General features: G+C 38.3%; 1 protein-coding gene across 4 annotated transcripts in view; it reads left to right on the top strand.

Moving 5' to 3' along the window:
* The window catches only part of taf12 (TAF12 RNA polymerase II, TATA box binding protein (TBP)-associated factor), a 51,367-nt gene that overhangs the window by 13,961 nt on the left and 20,264 nt on the right, over positions 1 to 17,142 (top strand). For 3 of the 4 annotated variants that reach the window (XM_059949233.1, XM_059949231.1, XM_059949230.1), the window contains one exon: positions 15,670 to 15,921. In XM_059949233.1, coding sequence (XP_059805216.1) covers positions 15,670 to 15,921 — 252 coding nt within the window. Of the gene's footprint in view, positions 1 to 4,378; positions 4,502 to 15,669; positions 15,922 to 17,142 lie in introns of those variants that run through there. The other variant, XM_059949232.1, reaches the window with a different exon arrangement.

Genomic DNA, 17,142 nt, shown 5'->3' with positions numbered 1-17,142 from the left:
GTAACAGCCTAATGTAACGTTGTATGGAAATGCAAGGTAATACCGATGCAGACATGCTTTATACATTTATCAAGGTGCTTTATTAATGCAACAGCGTTAGTCAGTTTTTCAATGTTCGTCGTCAGCCAGGTCAGTCTGTCAGTGAACTCCCTGTCAGTTGCCTCTGTACACATCAGCATTTGTTTCTTTCATTTTTAAATTCTCCTGCGCGAGAGCCAGCAGTTCTCTGTCGTTTTAAGTTTTTCTAGTCTGTAACTGGACAAACACGCACTTTTACGGCGAGATTCGACACCAAACATGTCGCTTGTTTTCAGTAATGTGTCCTGTGCATGCCCAGTAGGAGGAGTTTCGTCGAAATCTCCGTTTCAATGTGGATAAAGATATTTTCAAAAACGCATAGTGTGGACGCCTATCGTTTTACGCAAAACCAGCGTTTTCAAATTTATCCAGTCTAGTGTGGATGTGGCCTCACTTTCCTGCTGCTTTCCCCCTGCATTGCCTTCTTTGATTAATGATTCCAGGATTGCACAGCTTGTCATATGAAGAGCGTTTGAGGGCTTCTAGTCACTAGAATTCAGAAGAATGAGAGGTGACCTCATTGAAACCTATCAAATGGTGAAAGACCTTGATACAATGGATTTACAGAGAATGTTTCCTGTAGTGGCAAAATCTAGGACCTGAGGATACAGCCTCAAAACTGTGGGGCATCCTTTTAGAACGGAGATGAAGATGATATTTTTTTAGCTAGAGTGATGAGTCAGTGGAATTTATTGCCACAGGCAGCTGTGGAGGCCAAGTCATTGGGTATATTTAAGGCAGAGGTTGATAGATTCTTGATTGGTCATGGCATGCAGTGATACGGGGAGAAGGCAGGAGATTGGGGCTGAGAGGAAAACTGGAGGATCAGCCACAGTGAAATGGCAGAGCAGACCCAGTGGGCCAAATGGCCTGATTCTGCTCCTATATCTTATGGTTCTGTGGTAGAGAATTATACAAGTTCACTACTTAAGTGAAGAGATTTCTCTAGCTCAAAGATTCAAAGTACATTTATTATCAAAGTATGTCTGCAGTGTACAACCCTGAGATTCGACTTCCCTACTGACAGCCATGAAACAAAGAAAATCGTGGACCCCGATCAAAGAAAAATAATCAACAGCCCCCCCCCGGCCCCATGCAGAAAAAAACAAATCGAGCAAATGGCAGCAAAAAAAAAGAGTGAGGAACACAGAATATAAAGCACGGAATCAAGAGAGTCCAGGCAAATTCAGTTCAACTCAATGTTCGTTATTTACAAGCTGCCCGGATTCAAAAAATCACCCAAACTAGCAACAAAAATAGGAGCGACCAGAACCCAAAAAAAGATCATAACGTGAACTACAGAGTCCAATCCACAAAATGTGTTGATTAAACCTTGGCCAAGACACATTTCTACAGCACCGTCTATCCTCAGACAGCATTGAGGGAGAGAGAGACCATCCGAATGCAGGAACCTTCCTCCGGGAGCGGAGAGAGAGAGACAGTCACATGCTGACACCTTCCTCTGGGAGCAGCAAACGAGAGGCTCATAGATGGTGCTGAACACCCCCTTGCCTTCTGCACACGCCTCAGTGATTTCAGTCTTGCTCAACCCTTTAATCGGCGAGATCGGCTCACACCCCATCTCCTAGCCTCTTGGCCTCGAGGTCGCATCTCGAACTCAGTCCTAAACAGCCTACCCTGTCCTTAGATTGTGATCCCTGCTTCTGAAATTCCCATCTTTGTGAATAAACATTTTTCTATAGTTTGACGGGTCTCATTGTGATCTTATAAAGTTCAACGAAGTTCCTTGTCGGTCTTTTAAACTCTAGTGAATATAACATCACAGCACAATATAGGCCGGTTGGGCCTCAATGTTATGCCAACCTTTTAACCTGTTCTAAGATCAATCTCATCCTTCCCTCACATATAGTCCTCAATTTTTCTTTCATCCATGTGCCTGTCTTTAAATGTCCCTAATGTATCAGGCTCTATCACCTCTGGATCAATGTGCACAACACACTACATATAACTTACACGTATAACAATTAGTAATATTACCGCAATAAATCAACAAATAAAAAGTTGCATATACGATACAAATTAAACAGTATAACCGCTATTGGTGCTTCGTATGTGGTGAGACAGGTGTTCAGTAGTGTTATGGCCTGGGGGAAGATGTTTCCTGTTCTAATTATTCTTCTGGAAAGATGATGACACGTGCAAACGTAGTGCCTGTTTGGGGGCCAACCAAAGGTGCTGTTTTCTTTGTAAAATTTGTTTTGTACAATCCAAAGACAATTCTTCTCACATACCATCAGGTACTGCTTGCTGATCGGAGTAGCTGGACTAGTGTTGGCAGTGGGGTCGGCCAAGGTGTCGGAGGAGCCGGTTTGGGTTCAGAGTTGACCTGAGCTGCAGACCGTGTTGCTGCCCGCTACCCGGAAGCATCGGAGTTGGTGCAGTGTAACTGTGGAAGATTGTCTCGGACATTTCACTTTCAATCACAAGATTCTGTTGGGCAGTTGCCTCAGGCCTGTTACCTTTGTCTGGTGGAGTGACAGTCAAGGTGGCGCCTGTTTAGCCTCGGTTATAGCGAGAACTAGGCCTCAAGCCTCAGGTTTGCCTGCTGCTGCAGACCAGGTGAGAGACTTGGAAGCGCGACAGCGTGGTTGAGCTCAGCTGGGGCCTGCCTATCAGTGCAGCCCTTCCATGTTTGAGATGACAGGCTGGATTGCGTGTGTCTGTACACTGCCAGGAGACTGTACTATCAATTGCTGGATGTTGTCACTCAGGATCTTGGACTATATATGCTTATTTTTTGAATTAATATGCTTCTTCACTTGCAATCTTGAGTTATGTTACTGCTGTTTTTGAATGTTTGCTTGTTATTTTGAATGTTTTGCACCTTGGTCCCAGAGGAACACTGTCTTCTTCAGCTGTGTCTATGTAAGGCCTGAATGACAATTAATCTTGATTTGATTTGATTTTGATTCGTCTCTAATACTACGTTACCTCCTGTTGGATGGTGGGAAGGATCATTGACAATGCTAAGAGCTCTGCCTGCGCAGCGCTCCTGATAAATATCTCTAATGAGTGGAAGAGAGACCCTGAAATTCTGCCAACAATAGTTGTGTCATCTGAAAATGTATGGATGGCATTTGAGTTGTGCTGAGTCACACATTGTGGTTGTAGAGAGGGTAGAGCAGTAGGCTGAGTGTGTCCGTGGTTGCAGAGAGTAGAGTAGTAGGCTGAGCACGTTTCCTTGAGGTGCACGAGTGTTGATTGTTGGCGAGGAGGAGATGTTATATCCGATCTGCACCTACTCTGGTCTCCCATTGAGGAAGTCAAGGATCCAGTTGCAAGGGGAGGTACAGAGGCCTAGGTTTTGGACCGTGTTTGGAACTGAAGGTATGATTGTGCTGAATGCTGAGCTGAAATCAATAAATGGCAGCCTGAGGTAGGGATTGCTGTTGTCCAAGTGATCCAAAGCTGAGTGGAAAGCCAGTGAGATTGCATCTGCTGTAGACCTATTGTGGCAATGCACAAATTGCAGCAGGTCCAGGTCCTTGCTTAGGCAGTAGCTGATGACCAATCTCTCGAAGCCCTTCATCACAATAGATGTGAGTGTTCACCAAGTCAAAGCAGTCCTGTAAGCACTTCTTGACTACACATTGTTGGTCCTCAGCAGTGGTGTTGTGGTCTTTAGTCTCTGCCTGACTTCCCCAGTTGAGGGATGGCATGTTAAAGTGTTCTTGATGGTGATATAACAGTGATCAGGTGTGTTGGCTCCTCTGGTGCCTAATGTGATATGTAATGGTACTTGTTCAGAGACCTCTTCAAGCTGGCCTGGTTGAAATGTCCCCAACAATGATAGGAAGGCATCAGGAAGTGCTGTTTCATGCCTTCTGATTGTGTTCCTCAGCTCTGAGCCGGTCTAATGTTGGCCTGAGGTAGAACGTACACTACTACCGGGATGATGGCAAGAAGTCCCTCAACAGATAAAGCAGACTTGCATTTGAGCATTAGATGTTGAAGGTTGGATGAGCAGGACTGAGACAGAATTGCCACGTCAGTGCACCACTATGAATTAATCATAAACCACCTCTTCTACCTTGAACAGACTAAGCTATCCTGGAATAATGAAACCAAATGACTGGGGCGGGTGGGGGGGGGGGGGGGTTGACGTTGGCGTTAGCCATGTTTAGGTGAAGCAAAGTACATAGCAGCTCCTGATGTTCCTCTGGTAGTTTAATCTTGCTATGAGATCTTCCATTTTATTTTCCAGAGTCTGTACATTTGCCAGCACAATAGTTGCGAGTGAGGGTCTAAAGCCTCTGTGTTTCAATCATACATGCAGACTGGCTCACCTTCCACACTTCTGTATTCTTAAAGGAGAACTGCACTCACAACCTGAGTCTACCATCCGGGGTCTTCTGATATCGCTGGATTTGAGTATCGATAGATTCTTTAAATGTCTTAAAAGGTGATGCTTATTGATGTGCATGTGGCTGTATCTGTGGATTTCATTCCTAACTGGGAATATTTGATGGTTCCCATCGGAGCTGCATTTGAAGAGTCACCACTTATCGGCGCCATCTTGAGAAAAGCCTTCAATCACATTAAGATTACGCCCACTCGATTTGGCCATTTCCACCCTCGGTAAAAGCCTCTGGCAGTTCTCTTACATTTGTACATTTCTACTACATCAGGTCTCACCCTCCTCTCCAAAGAGAAAAGCCCTGCCTTTCTAAACCTTTCATAAGACATGCTCTCTAATCCATATTGACCCAATTTTTAAAAATATTGTGAAGGACTGAGTGAACTTTTACTATTTACTTTGCAACGCACCCATCCATTTTATAGTAAAGTAAATATTATTTGTCATATAAAGTCTTATAAACTTGTGCAATTGTTATATGCCCACATAGGTCAGCACAATTTGAAGATCTTTCTCTAATCATCACATCTGAACTTGCAGTCTAAACTAATCTGTATTTACTACAAAAGACTTCACTCTAGAATTTTAAAAGAAATGTCAGATGAGACAGATAGCTGGTATTATTTCTATTTTCCAAAGGGTTCTATTACTTTGGAAACTCGCAATTTATTCAAAGTAGGTTGAACACTGGCCAGTAGTTTCAGCTTTCTGTTTTGAATTATTGACAGTCTCCAGTCTTCTTTTGTGCAAATTCAAGATAATTTCAGTCACAGCAGGTTTAATTGTGCTGCTTAGCGAAAGCTCTTCAAATTTTGCTGATGCACTTAGTCACGTAGCCACAATAGTAAGTTTTCAAAGTCCCTTTCAGTGGTTGTTAAATCTGGCCACTTACAAGTGGGTGTCTGAAGACTCCAAATGCTTATTTTTTCAAAAGCCAATAACTTTTAAATAGAGAGTCTGATCTGTTTTTGTACGCTGCCTGATTGAGCAAGTTCATAAACTGATAATTCCGTTTTTGATTATGGAAAATTTAAGTGGAAAATCTGAATTGCAACCAAACTAGTCCATGTTTATGTGCACTTCATGCCCAGTTTCCCAATTATACACAAAATAAAAACTGTACTGTAGTTTTTATGATCAGTTGCAGATGCAGTTTCCTCATTGTGGTGGAATCTGTCTGAAGTGCTGCCAAACCCGCGTATATTTGCCCAGTTTCCCAATTACATTCAAAATGAAAGCTGTACCATAGTGGAATTTGCCTGAAGTGTCAGCATTTGTAATAGTCATGAGCTGTCAGGTACCCTTTCACAACATCTTATAACAAGTAACAGTTAACTCAGAGTTGATCAATCATAAGAGCATTTATTTCGCTTGCAGCAAGGGGAAACTAGCACCACACGAGCGGATGATGATAGCTTCAAAAAAAAAGAAGACAGCATAGTCACATCTTTATACATGAGTGTTAGCTACCCGCATCAGCTCAACGACAGGGTGTGTTCTGTTAGTCTGTTTAATTAGTGTACTTCGCATTCTTCCAGTAACTGAATCGGCTTTTATTTCTGCACTTTATCATACTCAAGGTTCATCAGTATAACGTTGCACAAACATTATTAGCAAGGCACTGTGGTACAATACAGGTTCCATTTTGTTACAGACAATATTGCCAATTTTGTTAATACAAGTACATTTCCACAAAGCTATACCAAAGAACTATATTGGAACACAAAACAATACAGCACAGAAAAAGCCCCTTTGGCCTACAATGTTGTGTCAAACATTATGCCTAATTACACTCATCCCTGTGCCTACACATGATCCACATCCCTCCATACTTACAAGAACCTCTATAAACATTTGATATGTTGCTGATCTCGGTACCTGAATACCGAGAAGAACATCACTTTAATTGGGACACCAAGGAGGTTCTGGCGCAGATACCAGAATTTTTAGAAGCGTGGTTCTCTTCTGATAACTCCGAAATAGACACCATAGACTAGTGTAGAATTGGGAATTTTTAAATTTTTTTTAGTGAAAGTGCTGTGACCAAGAGAAATGGAAGTGATTGTGTAATTCCCCTGGTTGAAGTTATGCATATGATTTATATGTAATTATCCTCCACTCTTGTTTTTCTGGACAAATTATTCTGCTTTTATTAGAAGCAGTATCTGCTTCCTCTGACTTGTTAAGTATACTCAGTATTCTGAGAATGTTAACTTATTTTTGCTGTGCAAGAGATCAGTTGTTGCAAATTAGAGACACCACCTCCATCTTATTGCTCAGTTAACTGAGCGGCTTGCTGACTTGAAGCATGAGTGTGTGCCCTTAACTCCTGGTGGAGTCATTGGGGCGCTGTTATGACAAACTTTTTGTAATGAACTTTTTGGTGATTGCTCATCTGAAACCTGGTGGAGCCCATCCCTCTCCAGGTTTTTTTTTTCAAGGTCGAGTTGCTAGCTCGACACTCAACCCAGGCACGGATGGAGAGTGTGCAAGGGAATCGGCTGGATTCTAACTCGGGACCTCTCGCCCCAAAGTCCCGAGCTGATGCCACTATGCCGCCAGCTGAGTGTAAAAGTTCAAAGTACATTTATTATCAAAGTATGTATATATTATACAACCTTGAGATTCATCTTCTTACGAGCAGCCACAAAACAAAGAAACCAAAAAGACCTCCCCACTGCAGTCTGTAGGGAGTTTTTAGGTTCTCCCAGTGACTGCTTGGGTTTCCTCTGGTTTCTTCCCACAGTCCAAAGATGTACCGGTTGGTAGATTAATTGTTCATTGAAAATTGTCCTGTGATTAGACTAGGGTTAAATCAGGGGTTGGTGGACAGAAGGGTCTATTCCGTGCTGTACCTCTAAATCAAAAAAATAAATCATGCAAACGATATATGTAAGCAAAGAGCATTCCGAACTAAAGTTTGGAGGCTACCCAGACGGAATACAAGGTGTTTCGCCTCCAACCTGAGGGTGGCCTCATCTTGGCACAAGAGGCGGCCATGGACCGACAAAGTAGGTACCCGGAACATGCATTTTTAAATGATTACAAAGTATGAAAAAACAGTGTATATAACCCTTACCCCTTTCATATTTATCTCTTAAATTATAAGTAATTTTTTCTAATGGAATACAACCATAGATTTCTTTCTTCCAAGAATCTATACTTAAATGTGTATCCGATTTCCAAGTAACTGCAATAGCTTTTTTGGCTACTGCCAGTGCAATTTTTGTAAATTCTTTCTGATACTTATTTAGTTTGAGTTTCGGTTTTATCCCTTCAATATCACCTAGTAAAAATAATATTGGATTATGAGGAAGTTGTGTTCCTGTAATTTGTTCCAGTAAAAGTCTTAAATTTGTCCAAAAAGGTTGAATTTTAGAGCAAGACCATGTCGAATGTAAAAAAGTACCAGTTTCCTGGTTACATCGGAAACACTGATCCGATAAATTTGTATTTAATTTTTTTATTTTTTGTGGTGTAATATATAATTGATGTAGAAAATTATACTGCACTAATCTTAACCGAACATTTATTGTATTTGTCATACTATCAAGACATAGTCTTGACCAATTTGTTTCTTCAATTTTAATATTCAAATCACTTTCCCATTTTTGTCTTGACTTATGGACTGCTTGTTTAATTACCTGTCTTTGAATCAAGTTATACATGCAAGATATAAATTTTTTAATATTTCCTTTTTGAATTAAAATTTCTATTTCATTAGATTTCGGCAATAACATTGTTTGACCTAATTTTTCTCTTAAATACGCCCTTAATTGAAAGTAACAAAATAAAGTGTTGTTTGATATTTTATATTTATTCTTTAATTGATCAAATGACATTAATATACCTCCTTCAAAACAATTCCCTATATATCTAATCCCATTTTGAATCCAATTATATAAAAGTTGATTGTCCATTGTGAAAGGAATGTCTATTTTGAATTAAAGATCTCTTTGCTAATAAAGATTTTTTTGTCTCATCATCAACATTTATCTTATTCCATAAATCAATCAAATGTTTTAATATAGGAGATTCTTTCTTTTCCCGTATCCATTTAGATTCCCATTTGTATATAAAATCTTCTGGTACATTTTCTCCTATTTTATCTAATTCTATTCTAATCCATGCCGGTTTATCTTTCTCGAAAAAAGATGCAATAAATCTAAGTTGATTTGCTTTATAATAATTCTTAAAATTTGGAAGTTGTAATCCTCCTAGATCAAATTTCCATGTCAATTTTTCCAACGATATTCTTGACATCTTACCTTTCCAGAGGTATTTCCTCACATATTTGTTTAACTCTTGAAAAAACTTCTGGGGTAATTGTATTGGTAATGATTGAAATAAATATTGTAATCTAGGGAATATATTCATTTTTATAGTATTTACTCTACCTACTAATGTTATTGGTAATGCCATCCATTTTTCAAGATCTTCCTGAATTTTTTTCAAAAGTGGTAAGTAATTTAATTTGTATAAGTTTTTTATATCATTATCAATTCTTATACCTAAATATTTTATACCATTTGCTGGCCATCTAAATTGAGTTATTAATTGACATTGATTATAATCTCCTTTAGTAAGAGGTAAAATTTCACTTTTATCCCAATTTATTTTATAACCCGATATTTTCCCATATTCTTCTAGTCTATAAGATAATTTGCGTAGTGAATGTAATGGATCTGTTAAATAAAGTAGAACATCATCAGCAAATAAGTTAATCTTGTATTCTTCCTGATTAACTCTGAAACCCTTAATATCTGGGTCCATTCTGATTAATTCAGCTAGTGGTTCTATTGCCAACACAAATAAAGCAGGTGATAGTGGGCAACCTTGCCGAGTTGATCTTGTTAACTGAAATGATGTTGAAATTTGACCATTTGTCACTACTTTAGCTTTGGGATTAGTATTTAAGGTTTTAATCCATTTTATAAATGATGTTCCTAGTCCATATTTTTCCAATACCTTAAATAAAAAATCCCATTCCAATCTATCAAATGCTTTTTCTGCATCTAAAGCAACTGCCACACTCATTTCCTCCCTCCTTTGTGCTAAATGGATTATACTAAATAACCGAGTTACATTATCTGCCGATTGTCTATTCTTGATAAATCCTGTTTGATCCATATGCACTAATTTTGGTACGCATTTAGATAATCTATTAGATAAGATTTTTGCTATTGTTTTATAATCGGTGTTTAATAAAGAAATAGGTCTATATGATGCTGGTTTTAAAAGGTCTCTGTCTTTTTTTGGCAATACTATTAAAATAGCTGTTGAAAAAGATTCTGGAAGTTTATGCGTTCTTTCCGCTTGATATATTAACTCCATAAAAGGAGGAATTAATAAATCTTTAAACTTTTTATAAAATTCAGGTGGAAAACCATCTTCTCCTGGAGATTTATTACTTTGAAGTGATCCCAAAGCTTCTTCAACTTCCTTCAATGTAAAAGACATACCTAATCCCTTCTGTTCTTCTGTATTTAATTTTGGAAGAGTTATTTGTGATAAAAATTCTTCTATCTTAACGTCATCATTCTTTGATTCTGATTTATACAACTCAGAATAAAAATTCTTAAAAGCCTCATTAATTTCTAGATGTTTATAAGTAATTTCATTCACTTTTGTTCGAATTGCATTTATTGTTTTAGAAATTTTATCTGTTTTTAACTGCCATGCAAGAACTTTATGTGATCTTTCACCTAATTCATAATATCTCTGTTTAGTTCTCATAATTGCTTTTTCTGTTCGATATGTCTGGAGTGTATTATATTTTAACTTCTTATTAATAAGTTGTCTTCGTTTTTCTTCTGTCATATTTCTTTGAGATTCTTTTTCTAATTTTATAATCTCTTTTTCCAATTGATCTATTTCTATCATATATTCCTTCTTAATTTTAGAAGTATAACTTATTATCTGGCCTCTCAAATATGCTTTCATTGCTTCCCACAATATAAATTTATCATCAACTGAATGTAAATTTGTATCTAAAAAGAACTGAATCTGCTTTTTCATAAAATCACAAAAATCTTGACGTTTTAGTAAAATTGAATTAAATCTCCATCTATAAATTGATTCCTCTTTATCTATCATTATCATTGTCATTATTAAAGGAGAGTGATCAGACAATATTCTTGCTTTATATTCCACGTTTTTCACTCTATCTTGAATATTTGTTGATAATAGGAAAAAATCTATCCTTGAATATGTTTTATGTCTATTCGAGTAGAATGAATAATCCCTTTCTTTTGGATTGATTCTTCTCCATATATCAATCAAATTTAAATCTTTCATCAATGATAGAGTTAATTTTGCTACTTTTGATTTTGTAATAGCCTTTGTTGATCTATCTAAAACTGGATCTAAACAAAAATTAAAATCTCCACCTATTAATATTTTATCATGTGCATTAGCCAAATTCAAAAAGACCTCCTGTATAAATTTTACATCATTTTCATTTGGTGCATAAATATTCATAAGAGTCTATAGTTCTGAAAAAATTTGACAATGTATAATTAAATATCTTCCTGCCGAATCAATTAATACATTTTGTATTTTAATTGGTAAATTTTTATTAACCAAAATTGCAACTCCTCTTGCCTTTGAGTTAAATGAAGCTGCAATAACATTTCCAACCCAGTCTCTTTTTAATTTCTGATGTTCTATATCCGTTAAATGAGTTTCTTGTAAGAAAGCTATATCTATTTTCATTTTTTTAATGTATGTTAAAATTCTTTTTCTTTTTATTGGTCCATTAAGCCCATTAACATTAAAACTTAAAAAATTCAATAAATTAGTCATTATTTTTATTTATGTTACTCCAATCTATAATAATACCTAATCTTTCAACTTTCATTGTATCCTGGGAAATCTTTTTAGAAGTCTCCATGTTGCTATGTGTGTCCCCACCAATCATCCAGGCAAAAGAATAGAAGAAAAATAGAAAATAAAGAAAAAAACAAAATACCCCCCTACTAACGTTGTGAAAGAAAGGAAACACAACATTACCCCCCTCTATTGTACGGGTCATGGCAATCGCCATGATTACACACGTGAATCCCGTAGTAACCGATTCAAAGCTCCCCAGCCCCCCCGCAACATAAAAAATATATATATAAAAAAATACTATTCTCAATTAATATTTCTAAAATATTACTTTTCTCCCTTATATCGTCCTTAACTGTCCATCAGTTCCATTTGCTTTCTCTGTCGTCTTTAACCATTACATTTAGAAATCTCTACTTTTAATTAACGAAGAGATGAAAGTTTTTGTGCAAACACCTCCGCATCTTGATAATCAGAAAAAAATCTTTTTCCTTCCTCCAAAAAAATTATCAGTGTTGCTGGGTGACGCATTAAAAATTTATAACCTTTTTCCCACAAAACCTTTTAAACTGGATTAAATTCTTTCTTTCTCTTCAAAAGGTTATAACTTATATCAGGATAAAAAAGAACTGGTTTCTCTGCTATCATCAACGGACCTTTTCTTCTTTTAGCACCCTGGGCAGCCGCCCTCAAAATCTTTTCTTTATCCTGGTATCTTAAACATCTTATCAAAATTGATCGCGGATTTTGATCATCTTGAGATCTTGGTCTTAAGGCTCTGTGCACCCTTTCAATCTCAATTAAAGTTTCTTCTCCCATTTCCAATTTTTCAGGAATCCATTTTTGAAAAAAATTTATTGGGTCTTCTCCTTCGGTACCTTCTTTAAGTCCAACAATTTTAATATTGTTGCATCTACTAAAATTTTCAAGTTTATCAATTTTTCCCACGAGTTGTTTTCTTTCTGATGTCCAGGCATCATTATCATCTTCCATCTTCTTCATTCTTCCCTCCATTTCTTCCATTTTGACGTCCAAATCTGTAATTTTCTTTTCCATTTTTTCCTGTTTCTTTGTCATTTTATCAAACATAGCCTCCATATTTGTTATTTTTTCTGTAATTACTTTTAATGCATTTAATTTTTCTAATTTATGCATTATTTGCCTCAAAGTCTTTTTTGTATTTTCAGAGGAACTTTCATCTTGATCTCCATCTTCGTCTGATTTTTCCAGAGAGTCCGGCTCTCTCTCAGACTCACTTTCACTGTCGGTTTCAGTCGTTGCTGGGTTTTGTAGTTCTGGTTGCTCTCTTTTGCGCATGCTCGTTCCTTTACGCTTGCGCAATTCTCGTTGATCTTTCCCTTTAGAAATGGCCGATACTGCCGCAGTCTCCTTTTCTGTGGTGTGTTGTACCTGAGTCCGCGGTTCTTCGGTAGATGTAGGCCTTGATTCTGTTCCAACTTGAGCGGTCTTCGCGGTAGCAGTTTTCTTCGTCCTCTGTTTATGAGGCATAGCTTAAAACAATCCGGAGTAGTTTATAAGTAACCTTAAAAAAGTATTAAATAACTTTTCTTCACTTAAACATTAATTTATTAACTTTTTTACGGGAGGGCTGGGTTCCAGCGTCTCGATCCTACGTCATCACGTGACGTCCCCGGCCTGAAACGTTGACTTCATTCATTTCTATTGATGCTGCCTGATCTGTTGAGTTCGTCCAGCATTTTTTGTGTGTTGCTCTGGATTTCCAGCATCTACAATATGATCTACCCCCTCTGTTTAATTTAATAAAAGCTTGTCCTGCACATCTCTTTTAAACTTACCCCTCTCATCTTAAATACATGTCATTTAGCAATTGACATTTCTAGTCCAGAAAAAGACTTCTGACTTTCCAACTGATTTATGCCTCTCGTAATTTTATAAACTAATCCAATCCCCTCAGCCCAAATTTTGTGTCCATTTTGGACGGATATTCAGACTTTAGGGAGAGTGTAGAAGAGGTTTAGCAGGGTGCTGCCTGATTTAGAGGGTATGTGCTGTCACGAGAGGCTGGGTGGAATTGGGTGGTTTTCTCCGGAGTGCCAGAGGGTGTGGGGAGATCCGGCAGAGGTTTACAAGATTATGAGAGGCGTAGATAGAGTGGACAGATTATCTGTTTCCCAGGGTAGAGGTCTAATACTAGAGGGCATGCATTGAAGATGAGAGGGGGTAGGTTCAAGGGGGATATGAGGGCTAAGTTTTTTTACTCAGAGTGGTGGATGCCGGCACTGTGCTACCTGGTATGATGGTAGAAGTAAATATATTAGAGGCTTTTGGATAGGCACATGAATGTGAGGAAGATGACGGGATATGGACATGGTGTTGGTTGGAGGGATATGGGTTTGGGTGTTTTTGATCTTTTTAGCTGGGTCGGCACAATATTGTGGGCTGAAGGGCCTGTTCCTGTGCTGTACTGTTCAATGTTCAGATTTATCCATGTTTAAACTGATATCACAGAAAAAGTTTTAGGTTTAAACCCTTATTGGAAGGGTTTAGTAACTACTATCTATGATAAGATTATGAAAATACAACCAGATATATCTGATAAAATTAAAAATGAATGGGAAAGGGAACTTCAACTTGTATTACCGATAGGGAATTGGGAGAAAATTTTTCAATTAATTAACTTTTCCTCTATGTGTGCTAAACATGCGTTAATACAATTTAAGGTGGTGCATTGGGCCCACATGTCTAAAGATAAACTAGCTCGTTTTTACTCTCATATAAATCCTGTCTGTGATAGATATCATTCTGAAGTAGCTTCTTTGACCCATATGTTCTGGTCTTGTCCGCTTTTGAAAAGATATTGGAAAGATATTTTTGATACTATTTCAACAGTTTTGCATAATGATTTACAACCTCATCCTTTTACCGCAATTTTTGGCTTACCACTGTCGGAACATAGTTAATTATCCTCCTCAGCTTGTCGGATGATTGCTTTTGCTACATTAATGGCTGGAAGATCTATTCTGTTAAATTGGAAAGAGATTAACCCTCCTACTATTCTCCAAAGGTTTTCCCAAACTATATCATGTTTAAGTTTAGAAAAAATCAGGTGTTACTTTTGACCCTGCGGTCAATTTTGAAGAAACTTGGAGACCATTTATTCAACACTTTCATATGATGTAACTTGACCTTTCCGAATTACTTTTATCAACCTTAAATGTATGGATAGAGGTGCGGAACTAACGACATTAATGATTCTATCCGATGTAATATAATAGCCCAGCTTTGTTTAGTTTAGTATACTTTTTTTTCCCCCTTTTTCAATTTGGGTTTTTTTTTTCTTTTGATATTTTTTCACTTTTTTATCATGTTTAATTACATTAAGAGTTTGGGAGGATTACATTATTCCTAGTTTATATTCACATATGCAATTATCAATGATGTAATCCCAATCTCTTTGCACTATTACTGTTGTTATGTATATGAATTTGAAAATTAATAAAAAGATTGAAAAAGATTTATCCATGTTTAAATACTTCCATCAACTGAAAACAAATGGCTTGAGTCAACTTTTATTATAAGAGTATGTTGTTTTGAGGTTATTAATATAAATTGTATGCTAAATTCTGCCTATTATTGCTAAAAACCCTGACTGGTCAAACAGAACAGTCTTGCAGAGCAGACTCAATGGGCCAGTGGCCTAATTCTGCTCCTATATCTTATGGTCTTACACTCTATTATGGATGCAGACTTTATAAGTTGTATCAGTAAAGGACTGTATACGTGCTCTGTTAAATGGCAGCATAATACACAGCAATGTGAATTATGCTGTCATTTTCACTCTGAAAGCAACCCTTTGAAAGCAAAAGCTTCTTGGAATATCAAACAGATATTATAACTGTTGAACTATGCTGTTTTTTAATTGTCAAGATCTTAAACATTGTGTGCAAGTCCCAGCCGGAGACTCAGGAATATTGTTGCACTCAGGTGTAGAAAGATTCTTCATTGTTGTTTCTGTGACAATTATTGTTTTACCAGTCGGGGTTGTTAGCCCTGAGCTGAACCCCCAAGCCTGAAGCGCCAGTGGACCACTCTTTGTCTGACCACGGGTCTGTTTGGCATGGGTGACCCTACCAAGAGCCAAAGCGCAAGGCCCTGACTCCAGCCAACATAGCTCTTGTCACTGAGGCACGCAAGCCTCCAAACCACAACAAGTTTGTGGTCCTCTTGGAGGTCATGTGATTAGGCTGGGGTTAAAAAGTGGGTTACTGGGCAGTGCTTCTCGTTGGGTCAGAAGGGCCTGTTCGGTGCTGTATCTCTGAATAAATAAATAAAGCCTAGATTTGGAACTTGCTATATTTAACACTTACCCCAGAAATAACATTGTACTTTTTATGTTCAAACAGCTAATTGGTCCTGGCCCACACACCCCGAAACAGAAACAGGATTTGGAGAAACTTAATGATTTAAAGGCCAAAGCCCAACAGATTATGAACCAGTTTGGACCTGCAACTCTAATAAACCTGACAAATTTTCCCTCCGTGAAGCCGGATCCATCAAGTACACCTCCTCCAAATACAATGGCTAACAGTACTACCCTGGTAAAGATTCCTGGAACACCAGGCTCAGGAGGGCGCATGAGTCCAGAGGGTAACCAGGTACTGTCAGTTTAATATTTGATTGTTACTTGGTATCCATTTCAGTTTAAGTGTTGTTTAATAAATTAAAATTAATTTATCTTTGATTTGATACCAGTATGAATTTGTGCAATAATGCTCAACATTCAAAGTAAATTATCAAAGTACATATATGTCACCCTGAGATTCATTTTCTTGCGGGCATTCATAGTAAATAGAAAGAAGCACAAAAGACCAGGGGTACCCAACCTTTTTTATGCCATGGACCAATACCATTAAGCAAGGAGTCTGTTGATTCCAGGTTGGGAACCCTTGCAATAGAATCAATGAAAAACTGCAATCGAAAGAGACGGACAAACAGCCAATGTGCAAAAGAGAACATTGTAAATACAAAATAATAAATAAATAACCAATAAATAGAGAACAGGAGTTGTAAAGTCCTTACAAGTAAATCTATAGGTTTGGAATCAGTTCAGTGTTGTCATGAATGAAGTTATCCCCTCTGGTTGAAAAGCCTGATGATTGAGGGGTAATAACTGTTGGTGGCCACCCACTTCCCAGCGCACTCGAACCGGCTCACAAAACGGCGCGCGTCGGCATTGAGGCAGGTCCCAAAGAGGGCGCCAAGCCTGCTTCACCAGCAAGGGCAAAAGCCCGCGCACGGGACGGGACTGTGAATACAGCATTCCCGCCCGGGGAGGGCAGGATCAGGAAGGCTTTAAAGTGAGGCCGCGAAGTTTGAATAAACCTCTTTTGTAACTGCAGCTCACCGACTCCGTGTCGTTATTTCAGTGCTGCGTGTAGCACACCGCTACAATTGGTGACCCCAATGGCCCAAACGATATTTGGACTGGAGATGAACGACGCCGCATCTGTTCATGCAGTTTCATTAAAACTGCCAAGCTTCTGGACGCTGCGACCTCACCTATGGTTCCAGCAAGCAGAAGCCCAATTCCACGTTCGGCAGATAACTTCGGATGCCACACATTACTACTACGTGGTGAGCTCCCTCGACCAGGAGACAGCCGCCCAGGTTGAGGAGTTCATACAATCGCCCCCAGCGGATGGCAAATACACAGCATTCAAAGCCTTGCTCATAAGGACTTTCGGACTCTCACGGCTTGAGCGAGCTGCCCGCTTACTGCACCTGGATGGTTTGGGGGACAGGCCACCATCGGCTTTGATGAACGAGATGCTGTCCCTGGCTGGAGGTAACAAGCCCTGCCTCATGTTTGAGCAGGC

This window comes from Hypanus sabinus, chromosome 24 (genome assembly GCF_030144855.1).
Source record: "Hypanus sabinus isolate sHypSab1 chromosome 24, sHypSab1.hap1, whole genome shotgun sequence".
In the NCBI taxonomy this organism is placed as follows: domain Eukaryota; kingdom Metazoa; phylum Chordata; class Chondrichthyes; order Myliobatiformes; family Dasyatidae; genus Hypanus; species Hypanus sabinus.
Note: the sequence above shows the minus strand (reverse complement) of the source record. Positions and strands in the feature narration are given on the sequence as shown.